This window comes from Pogona vitticeps, chromosome 3, assembly GCF_051106095.1.
Source record: "Pogona vitticeps strain Pit_001003342236 chromosome 3, PviZW2.1, whole genome shotgun sequence".
Classification (NCBI taxonomy): Eukaryota; Metazoa; Chordata; class Lepidosauria; order Squamata; family Agamidae; genus Pogona; species Pogona vitticeps.
The window spans coordinates 44,576,430-44,588,872 of NC_135785.1; the positions used below are offsets into that span (position 1 = coordinate 44,576,430).

Consider the following 12,443-nt stretch of genomic DNA (forward strand, 5'->3'; position numbering starts at 1 on the left):
TTATATGCAACAGCGAAACAAGTTTATTTTTGTCTCACTCTCTATTATAATTGCTATATGATTTAAATTTAGACAAGGAAACTAGATCCATGGTTTCTTTTTAAAAGCTAAATATGAAACACATAAAAGTTACTAAGAGAAACCTAGAAAAAGAACACACCACAGGATTTAGAAACAAAAACTATATTCATGTTTTGCTTAGTACATCTGATGAGTACTATGGATAGCAGAGTACCTCATCCGCTACAAAGCAACCATTAATGATTTACAAAAATAAAATGAACATATAATTTACAAAGTAACGTTGGCCAAAAGGCCAACAATTTTTGATGAGATCTATATTTCCTACACTGCCCCTGAGCTAGTGTACTATGACAAGAATTTAATTCATTCAATGAAAAAATGCTTTTATGTAACATATAAATCCAGTTTTATTTCCATTTGGTCATATGCAATAACAAATGCAATAGATATACAAATTACTGATGGCAAAATTCATATTAAAGATTGCTGAAATGCATTGGTTCTCAACCTTTCATCTTCAAGATATTTTGGTTGTCAACGAACACAAACCTAGTCCAACTTGGACAATTGTCAAGACTTCTGGGAGTTAAAACCCAAAATATCTGAAGGACCAAAGATTGAGAAGCACTGTTACTATAGCAAAAAGGATACTCAACAAGAATAAGCTATCTTTAGGGCAAAATAGTAGCAACTCACAATATGGTATTCAATAAAAGCCCAACCTTGCAGAAAATTCTCAAGGATAAGCTGTTGACTTGGGTAATGTTATTGCTTAACACCTATTAAGTAACAACAACAAAATCTACTTACTGAAGACCTAATCAGCTTTTTTTAAATAACAGCTGAGTAAGAAAAATATTTCTGATAGATATGAAAATGGAATTACTTACAAAAAATGCTCAATATTCCGTGTTGCCCCTGTATGCAATATGTTAACAGTGGGGTTTGGTTTTTTGTTTTGTTTTGTTTGGAAATTTTCTATGTAAAACATGGAACAATACCTAAAATGAAGCAATTTACTTACAAATAGCTTTGCTGCTATTTTTGTCCAATATTGGAATTTTTATTTCTTGTTCAAGTTCTAAAGAAAAAAGAAACACACTTGAAAAAACATACTTTGCCTGGGTATCTATCATTTTCAGTTCTTTATAAAACATTGTTTATATAATAAGACAATTAATAGGAAACATTTCATGTAAACGTCCTAAAAAACAAGCCAAACACCTTTCAGTCAGGATCTAATCAGGTACTTAAACTAGACTGGACGGCTTCCATGAAAACTAATAACCCCCAGGTTCATGTGCAACTCCCCAAAAGCCTGCTCTAGAAATTCTCCTAGCTTTACAAAGCAGGTTTTAAAGGATAATAGGGGAACTTATGGCCTCTGGCTAGTGCAAGCACCAAATATGACTGTAGCCTTCAAGATACAGGTATGTGGAAAATTCTATATAATCCGGTATTGGTGTATAGCAGCGGTCCCCAACCTTTTTAGCCCCGCAGGCCGGCTGTGGAAGACAGGACACCCCCCTACGCTCGTGTGCCCACATGTGCACAAAAGGCAGTGCAGCACTTGTGTGGGAGTGTGCACGCTTGTGTGCATGCACAAACGGGCTGTGCGGGGGGGAGTGCATGTGGGGGGGAGGTCTCTCTCTGTGGCCCGGTCTGGCTCAGGCCACGGACTGGGACCGGCACCGGGCCACAGACTGGGGGTTGGGGACCTCTGGTCTATAGCATGAGTGGGAAACTGGAAGGCCATCTAGATGATACTGAACATCACACCTCAGAACTAGCTATGCTAGGTAGGGCTGTTGAGTTGCCGTCAAACAATACTTACAAGTCTACAAATTGCTTACTTGGCCCATAGAAAAAAGTATTATATCATGCATAAACTCCATGCTTTATAATTGCATGGAAATCAGAAACTTTACATTTGTCTTCAGACATGTAAAAAATTACTTCTGTTCTACAAAGGCAGACCATTTCCTAAACATCTGGTGGTAAGGGCACATAAACTATGCTGCTTTTGAGATTTATATAATCCCAGGAATAACAAATAATGGCCAAACACCTCAGTCATCCACACGGTTCACAAGAAGGCAATATTTAACTTTCTAAAGCAAAGTCTTATAATCACACAGATCAATAAACCAAAGGCTAAATCCAATATTATTCTGGATGTCAAAATGGACCTTTCCCACTCTACTCCCCTTTGCAGGCCCTTGCACTGTCCAAAACTCAGTTTGAGTTGTGTCTCCAAGTTCTCCAGAGCCAGTTGGAGATGTATATATATACAGCTGTAGTGAAGGTAGATTATCCTCTCTCATTTGTGCATTTTGTCATTTCACCAGCAGTCTATCAGTGGATCATAACTAAATGCATGTACAACCTAATGTTGTAAATCATACAAGAATCCTGAAGGTCAATATAAGATCCTTCCTCATTATTACAAACAGGGGGAATGGGAAAATAGCTTGCCTAAAGCCACTTAATAAACGGATGGCAGAAAACAGGTACAAAGCAAGAACTTTTCAATTTCAAAGTCTATTGTTCTCCTTCATTCTCTTAATTAAGACAACAATCAGCAAGTTTTGCTACTTTGGTTGTTGTGGGTTTTTCGGGCTCTTTGGCCATGTTCTGAAGGTTGTTCTTCCTAACGTTTTGCCAGTCCCTGTGGCTGGCATCTTCAGAGGACAGCACTCTGTGCTCTGATGTAGTTGGCTCGGGAGTGGAGTATGATGCCGGCCACAGAGACTGGCGAAACGTTAGGAAGAACAACCTTCACAACACGGCCAAAGAGCCCGAAAAACCCACAACAACCATTAGATCCCGCCCGTGAAAGCCTTCGCAAATACATTTTGCTACTTTAGCAACTCTTTATTTTATACAACCAATAATAAAAGAACAACTGTAATACTGTATTGACATAAGAAATATTAGCACACTTATTATGTACCAAGCTTCTGTTTTACATCAATTACACTTAATGGCTGAAATCCAGTTGTTTGGCATAGTAACTCACACTAGAGTAGATCCATTGAATCAGTAAGTTGCACTAGAGCAGGACCTTTGAATCAGTGGGAATTTGGTGAGTTAATTCTTCTGTAAGTTCCAGATTCAAATGGGCCTACTCTAGTGCAACTTACTAGTGTAACTTACTTTAGGGTAGTACATAGCAAGTAAAATGGGCTTCTTTGAATCAATGGCACTTGCAGAAGAGTTAACTCAACAAATTCCCACTGATTCAATGGGCCTACTCTAATACCACTTACTATGTTAAGCAACAGGATTTCAGTCAACAGGTACTATGGTCATCTGTCTTCTTTAATTTGCAATTCCCTTGAGCTTTCTACACATTTTTTGTTACCACATATCTGAAAATCTTTTTGATACAACTTCTGTCTTCCTATCCTTTATTATACTAACTACACACTAACTCAAGAGACCGTCTCAGGAACAAACTAGAATGTGCATTACTTCTGTCAACAGAATGTGGTCATAGCTGCATGCCTCAGCAATCACACTTGCATGTTAAACCAACACCCATCTCCAATAATCAACTGCAAAACACAGCACAATTAATGAAAAATATGGCGTAAAGAAAAGCATTTGCTATGACAAACAAGCATTGTTCATCACTTAAGGAAGCACTATGTCTAAATACATGCTAAGTATTGTAAGTCATCTAATTTAGGTCAGGGGAAAGTGAAGTCTGCAAGCCATATGCAGACCTACAGGACCCCAAATGTGGTCCACCAGAACTCCATTTGCTCATCTGCTTAAAAAGTCACTTTATGTCCTCTGGGAAGCAACTGTGCCATTTTTGTCCCCAGAGCACTCTTGGGCCTCTTCGCCCCAACTTTTAAAAAAATGTTTGGCTATTAAAGATAGGGGTTTTTCAGCTTAAAAAAAGCAAATCCTTTTTTAAATAAAAAAAATGAGAGTGTTTATTTATTTATTTTTTATTAGATTTATACCCTGCCCATCTAGACCAAAGGTCTACTCTGAGCAGCATTACAAATTTTAAAACAGTAAAACCAATAAACATGCAATAAATCCAACATGCAATAAATCCAATAAACATGCAATAAATCCAATAAAATGTGAATTTAAGATACAGCAGGAGGGAAAGCCTGCCCAAATAGCCAAGTCTTGAGTTTACTTCTGAAGACACCCAGAGAGGGAGCCAGGCAGATCTCCACGGGCAAGTTGTTCCAGAGGCGAGGGGCCACTGCCAAGAAGGCCCGGTTCCTTGTTCTTTCCTTCTGGACCTCCCTTGGCGTAAGCCCCTCAGCTGCCCGGCCTGGCTGGAACAAGTGACTCTGGGTGTGGTTAGGATATGGCTGTAGCCCTTCAGTGTCCAGAGGATAGCATGTATGATCCCCAGACTTCTAGAGTTTGCCTGCCTATGGAGCAGATCACATGAGTTAAACTCAAGGCCCGCGGGCCGAATCTGGCCCACCGGGCCATTTCATGTGGCCCTCACAGTTGCGCGGGCAGAATCTGGCCCACCGGGCCATTTCATGTGGCCCTCACATTACTGTGCAGCATACAATATGCAGGCGCTTACTCGGTCACCCATACTACTCCATAAAGACGCTGGGAATTCGCGCAGGATGACTTCTAATCCCAGCATTTCAAGCAATGAAGAGTCAGAAAGTGCAGCCGCTTGGATGGCGTACAGCACCTTGGGAAATGTAGTCCTTGCTATTGCCCACTCCCATTCTTACGGCTCCCAGTGAGGACTGTTTGATGGCGTCACCTAGCAGCGGCCATCTCCACCTCATCTCCCGCATCGACTACAAAAGCAAGTGAGGAGCCAGGTGATAATGAGGGCTGAGAGCCATGACAAGTGTGAGGTAATGGTTACTTCTGTGAATAATTAATAAAATAAAACAAACATGGGTGGGGCTATGGAACAGGCATCAACGAGTATTACTAAAACTCACTTTTCAATAAATTGTACAATAGTTGTACACTTGAATATCTGCTTGCCATTATTTCTAGACTTTGATCAGACTTTTACTTTCAGAGCTAGTTATTACTTGTTATTACTAAAATCAATAATAATCAAATTAGGAGGATTATATTTGATATGATAAAGAGTAGAGACATTTATATAGTCTTACATATACAACCAGCCCTTTGATGGCAACCATACTGCCGATGCGGCCCAAGATGAAATTGACACGTCTGGTGTAAATTCATCCTTAGACCCTCTAAGAAAGTCTAAACAGACCTAATATTTGTTTCCAGATATGGAAACTGACTTTTCCAACTTTGGTGGTAACTCCGACAAACTCACTTGTTCTAGACCTTAAGAGCAGTGCTTTGCATACAAAATAAGAGGAAATGGAGTAAGATGAATCAGGACCCTAATAGAGAGGGATGCTCATGAAAAATACATAAATAAAAATGCCTTACTTTTATAACACATTTTCCTTCGTTTGAAATTTAAGACTGTGATATTTTTGGAAGCATTTACTGTCATGTTGAGCTGCATTAGTACCGTAACCTCGGAATCTAATCTGCCGGTGCAGGAAAGTTCCACTCGAAACACTGCAAGTAGAAAATTCATCATACATACATGTTTTTGAAAGATACATTTAAAAGCATATATTTTAAATTGAGTGTTAATTAAATATTACATGGACAGTTAAATTCCATCTCTTTCCTAGTTCAGCATGTAATTATTTCAGCCACTGTTTGGCTATTACAGGACATTCCATTATACTTGGCTTAATATAAATTATGTTCCAATAGGTTTACACTTAATATTGAATTTCTCCTGTCACTGCATTGCCGAGGCACATGTCAGTTTTTAAAAAGCACCTTCTAAAAATGGTCTGCATACTCTGCCCATGACTATCTTTAAAAGGCTCGCACATTTTTACTCACGCTGTTTGGTACACTGGCTGAAAAACCATTCTAGGAGAACACTAAGAGGTAAGAATTTTTTGGTCTCAGCCAAACTTAATCCTCTCTCCAGTTCAAAGGTTAGGAGGAAATTTGCTGTTTGGCTTTTGTCAAACAAGTTATTTGGCTTTTGTAACACCAGGGTACTATAGAACATCTTACACATGTAGCTCAAAACCAGCCAGTATTTTGCCTCAGCATTTTATGTCCCAGAGAAGGAATCAGAATGGGGGATAGTTCTTTGGTTGGCACTCAAGTGGAAGCACTAAGAGTACTGAGTACTAGCCAAACAGGATAACCTAAGTCGATTTTCTAAGTGAAAAATAGGTGGAAACTTTCTAGCTCCTGAAGTACCACAGTACCTAGAGCACTCAGGTTGAGTAGGAGCTAGATGGGCAAACTTGGTGCCTTCATTTACACTGGGCAACAGGAGATTTCCTTAGTTCTTCCAAGTAAATGTTAGGCTTAAAGACTAGAGACAAAAAAAAATTGTGGAAGCAGTCTTGAATTTTTGTAGCAACGATGAGGAAACATCATAAACACTTATCAGTAAATTTAGATATAACTGACAACACTTCACCCTTGGATACTTCCAAATCAAAACCACTTGTGATTAAGAGGCTCTTTTCTTCATATGCCATGACACTGACCACTAAATAGATTTTAGACAGTTTTGCCTGCTTCTTTATATCTGGACCCATACACATTCTGCACATCCATGAAGCATATGAAGATTGCAGAATATAACACTGGAAGCACACATTTTCCTGAGTCAGGCATTGGAGAGATTATACAAGGTCAAATACAATTATAACATTATGATCACGAAGTTTTGCTTGTTGACCAACAGAAACAATGAACTGTAAACAGAGAATACAGCTTTTACTGATGCAGTATTTAATTATATAGTGTACAACACAGAAAGACACTCCCCTGCACATCTCATGTGTGAGCCAGTGCAATTTGACTCTTTTTTATGCTATTAAGATTAGCAACATCTTGCCCCATTACAAAGCTCATGCTGCTAGTGCTCCCCCCTCATTAAAATTAATATCCAAGATACAGAGAAGCAATTTACCTAGTGCTATGATACAGCACTATATACTAGTCTAGTGGAAGATTATTTACCTGATAAAGTGCGAGGGACTTCTCCTTGTTCAGAAATATTTGCCTGTGGCATATCCATAGCCAATAGATTATCAACCTGAAATCCCAGTTTATATTCAACCTGTAATGATATGTAGTAGAAAGCCAAAAAGAAAATAGAATCAGTGAAAGAATATATCTTTACATTGCTTCAGAGCTATTTCTAATTAATGATCAATTATAATTAATGATCAAAAACATTGCTATGTTAAAGTAATCTTAGAATAACAGAATGATCTCAAGACAAACAGAAAGAACACAGAAAGTTGTCCACAGTCTTGATTGGAAATGATTACATATATGCATCCCAGCCATGAAAATATCTGTGGGTGCAGGATCTAATCTTTCTTGCCTTCTGCTTCTGAATTCAATATAACTGTGGGGAAAATCTGCAGCTTCACTCTACGTACAAGCTAGAAATGAAAGCTGGGCTCATGTCTATCCCTACCAGAGAGCAATGGAACACCATGGTGAACAAAGTTTTGGAATGTGTTTAAACATTTTCATCTCCAACTTCAGCACCCTCATCACGCTGTTCAAACACATGAGGAAGCATTTATCTAATGCGCTACACTGCTCCAGTACCATGTATTATTTCCTCCAAGGAGATCAAGGCAGCATACATAAAATCTTCTGCTATTTTACCCTCTAACTGTCATACACTAGTGCAGGCAATACCCAGACACTATTATATTTATGTTCTTACAATGTATGCTCATCTGATAAAGACATTTTTCCAATTCAAAAGTCCCAAGTTTGTTAATATAAACCCAGACTTGTTAGTTTTACTTTTATTGAAAAGAAGCAGCTAAATTTTAAAATTCTAGCATTAAAATGAGAATAAATGTAGCTGGCTTATAGAAGTGATCTACAATAAAATACACTGAAAAATGTTTCAGATATGCATACTGACCACTATATCATCACATACCACATCTGCAAAATTAAACTAGAGCCAAGAGAAAACTCTGGTAACAAATATTAGGCTTAAACACATAACTGCCATTTCCAACATTGCTCTGCTACAGCCTACCAATACATTTCAGAAGGCAGATAACAGACAAGAGAGGATTCGTTCATTATGACTTCTCACAGAAGAACACAACTATGTCAAAAAACCCTGAGGAATCAACATCCTATTGCCATCTTAAACATAACCACAAAAGAACAAAACATCTAGTAATCAATAGAGTCTCACTGAAACTAATAGGAAACAGATTTAGAGCAGAAATCAGTTAAGCAATGGATGGTAACAGCTATAGCGACAATGGCAAACCAGCTGTCATGCTAGTTATAGAACATTTTCCTCCATTGTAGTTGATGTTAGCCACAGTACAGCTTTAGCTCTAGTTGCTCCATCCTAGTTGAAACCCTCCAACAGCATACAGCAAATGTTACTTCTTAAGTCAGTCACATATAAAACCCTTCAGTCTGGGACCAGGTACTTGTCAGAGCACCTTTTCTCAAGGTCACGTGCCCGTTCCACCAGGTCCTCCAATGCTCTTCTGGGTGTCCATTCTGCAGGAGGCCAGCAAATCAACTACAAGGAGCCAGGCTTTCTTCACTGTGGCACCAACTCTCTGGAATCAGCGCCTGGTAGAGCTGCACTTTGTTCCCTCCCTCCTATTGTTCAGAAAGCTTCTAAAGACACTGCTTTACAGACAGGCCTTCCAATGCAACCCTGACTGATTTTTATGACTTGCACACTGCCCTAGATTTGGAATCATGCCTTTTGTTTCATTATCCATTCATTGGTTTTCATTTAATTTCATTATTTTGCTGTAAACCATCCAGAATAATGCTTTGCATTAATGGGGCAGTATACAAATCAAACCAAATCAATCAATCATTAAAATGAAAACTAGATATAACTTACCTTGGCCTTAGCATGCCAACTAAAATGGAGAATGTTTGTCTCTACAGGTATTAACAAATTAAAGGACAAGGCGTAGTGATTGATAAGATCATTCCTCACATAATAGAGTTCTGCATCAATACCTAAAACAAAGAAAGAGGATGGTTAAAAAAAGTACAAAGACTAAAGGATTAAACATTACAGCAGGCCATTTGGAGGAAGGAAAAACAAATATCAGAAGGCATATAAATCAAGTTATGTAGATCAGAGAAGTGGCTGTTGATCAATCAAGTATAAAATGCAACTTCCATCAGGCAACTTAAAATACTGCCATGTCTGAGTCTGTTTCGTCTCCCCCCACCGTGAGTCAGACAGGATGGTGAAATCAAAACTTTAAGAACTGGTCTATTCTTCGGGTTTTTTGTCCCTTCCTTCTCCACATTCCTCTTCCTGTATGATGTTGTAACACCCTGCCTAAGGAGAGAGTAGAGCCCCTAAACTGGCACACAATTTTGTGCCTTAAGAAAACCCAAATGGCCCAATAATGAGATAATTCTGAAATGGAATTAATGAAATTGATACTTCACTCAACATTATACATACCCTAAGTCAGGGGTGGGCAATTAATTTCTATAGAGGGGCCACATGAAAAATCTGAACTGTGTTCAGGGGCCAAACCAACTTTACTTAAAAATAAAATGAAACAGTGATGTTATGATTATTTTTATTTTAAACTTGTTAATCTTCACAAATACTAAAGAGTTTTTTGCGGTATGTTAAAGATAAGCAACTGATCAACTTTAGACAAAAAGCTATAAACGGTTTTGATGTCTGGCAGGCCAGACAGGGGCGGCTCGCGGGCCGTAAGTGGCCCTCGGGCCACACTTTGCCCAGAAGAGTCAAGACAACAGCTTGAAGGAGATATCACAAACACACATTTTCCCCTTCAACTATGCAAAGTTGAATTTACACAGTTTGTAATTTTTAATGCTCGAACTCAAACCTAAATTTCATTTTGGCAAATGTTTGAAAAAGCTATTTTCAATAGCCTGTGGTAACCTTGAATCCTTGTCTTATCACTGCAGCTTTTCTGTGTCACTCTGCTCACAGTGTGTGTCACTCTGCTCACACTAAACCCATTTAAAATAAGAATTGTATGTTAGAACAGTACAAGCTCTATCAAAACAAAGGCAAAAGGCGGGAAAGTCCAAGGCAACCAAGTTAACAGGAAAAATACGATAGAAAAATCCAGGTGAACAGTCCGAGGTTGGGGCAATAGATGACAGAGTAGTCAGATGAAAATCTGAGTCAGATAACCATAATACTCAATCAAAAAAAAACCACAAAAAAACAGATAACAGAACAAGCTTGATGCGAGAGGTTCCAAATTGCTTGGTGGAAAAATGGAACTGAGGCTTTGGCGGGCGAAGCATGCGCACTGGGGGCAACCTAAAACTTTGTTACTTTTCTATTCAAAGCTCGAGAAGATTCCGAGAGGTCCAGCGCAGATGCTGAGTTAACCCTTTTGTGTGTATTCAGAGGCCACGATGAAGAATCAAAGCTCTTGACTAATGATTTATTCAGTTTTATTCAGACCTATGTCTCAGAGAGGAAACTGGCCTAACATCCTCATGACACTTCCAAGAGGGAATCCAGGCATAACCCCTGCCACAATTCTAACATTTCAATTCCACAAACACCTTTCTGACATGAGTTTTCCTCCACAATTTTCTCTTCTCCATAGGCTGCCACTACTCATCTCACACACTTCTTTGTTGGCTGGAAATAATAGAAAACTGGAAATTGAACTTGAAATTAAACTCTTCAGCTTCATTCGAACCTACCATCCTACACACATCTAAACCCACTACTAATTCAAAAGGAATGACAATGGTTGACAATAAATGGTCTTGTTTCCTAGCTCTCAATTCTCAGTTCAAAACTGTGTGTGGAATATGATAACGGATGTCACAGACTACAACAGAAAAGTGCCAATATGGTAGCAGTTATCTCTGACAGCCCTGCTTAAAAGAAATCGATTCCTGCACCATTGCTTGGGTGGGGACAGCAGAACTTAAATTGCAATATAGAACATTTATGCTGCACTTCTGAATTCTCAAAAGCTTGTGACTATAATTTTTAGGTTTTAAATTACCTTCTTCTTTAAGTAACTTATTAGAAGTATTTATTGATGGCTTTCCTGCTCCTCCAGAACCCCATAACAAAGCATCATATATTGCATTTAAACAAAGCACTTTTTTTGAACAAAATTAAAAACCTTTTGTAAAAGCCAATTTTAAACTCCAAAGACTTGACTGCATTCTAAAAGTTTTGACCATGTATCTCAACAACCATCTTACTTGAACATGGATATTATGGACCTTTGAAAAATTGTACCAAGTTTAATCTGCATAGTTTCTTCCTGTTAGTGTACCCTTCATGGTTATTGGAAATGGCTTGTGTTGACATTGTTTACTAAAGCTGAAAAGAAAAAAAGGATACACCCAGCTCTTGGGAAGGAATTCTACAACTGAAGTCCTGCTACTGTAAAATCCTATCTTGTGTACTCATTAATCCTGGGACATGAAATAGGACCTCTGTCAAATATCTCAAATTCTGCGTAGGCTCATATAAGAGGAAGTAACTGTTCGGCAATTATAGCTCAAGCCATTTAGGTTTTTACAGATCAAACAAATTTGGTAACTTTTACAACTCTTCAGCAATAGTAACTATGGTTGGGGCTGAGGTTGAGAGGGCTTGGTTGAGACTTTCTAATGACTTCATGGCAGAGACAAGATTCAAACTAAGGAATTTCTGATTGTAGTTTTAGAAGAGGTAGCCATATTGGTCTGTGCTTGCGTGTCAGATTAAAAAAATATAAAAATAAAGACAAAGGTGATGTGGCATCTCAAAGACTGTATTTTAATGTAATATTTTAATGCTATCTTCGCTCCATAAGACGCACCTTTCCATAAGACGCACCAATTTTTTAGGAGAAGAAAATAGGAAAATATAATCTGTTTTCTTAGCTCCATAAGACGCACAGACTTTCCACACCCCTGTTTTGTGGGAAAAAAGTGAGTCTTATGGTGCAAAAAATACAGTATTTTTTTAAAAATCCATTTTCAATAGGGATAGGATTGGAGCTGGGGGGCTAGGGGAATGAACATGGGTAGGGGAAAGATAAAATTCCAGAGAGCAAGAGAATAATTTTATATCCACTTCTACTAGAATAATCCAATTATAATCCAAAAATAATCCAAAATTATAATCCAAAAATAATTCAATTCTACTAGAATAAAAAGATAACCAAAAAGAACAATTTAACAGGTTTTTCCAGAATTATCAAATGTTTCATTTCTTTATCTATAATCTCAGACATAATATTCAATTAACACAAATCCAGTTTAAGTAATAACACACTAAATACAAAAAACAATTTTTTTCACATTTCATATACTGAATTCCAATAATCTTCTGCTTCCCTACCTATCCACCCAACATG

At 38.1% G+C, this 12,443-nt stretch overlaps 2 protein-coding genes across 5 annotated transcripts in view; both read right to left on the bottom strand.

Annotated features, from left to right (window-relative positions):
• LOC144587851 (uncharacterized) overlaps positions 1–12,443 on the bottom strand; it is a 462,829-nt gene that overhangs the window by 412,455 nt on the left and 37,931 nt on the right. The window lies entirely within an intron of this gene.
• Positions 1–12,443, bottom strand: part of RYK (receptor like tyrosine kinase) — a 51,189-nt gene that overhangs the window by 21,023 nt on the left and 17,723 nt on the right. For all 4 annotated transcript variants that reach the window (XM_072995868.2, XM_078389273.1, XM_078389272.1 and 1 more), the window contains exons 2-5: positions 8,960–9,081; positions 7,066–7,165; positions 5,446–5,580; positions 1,049–1,105 (exon numbers count right to left, since the gene is read on the bottom strand). In XM_072995868.2, coding sequence (XP_072851969.2) covers positions 1,049–1,105; positions 5,446–5,580; positions 7,066–7,165; positions 8,960–9,081 — 414 coding nt within the window. The remainder of the gene's footprint in view (positions 1–1,048; positions 1,106–5,445; positions 5,581–7,065; positions 7,166–8,959; positions 9,082–12,443) is intronic.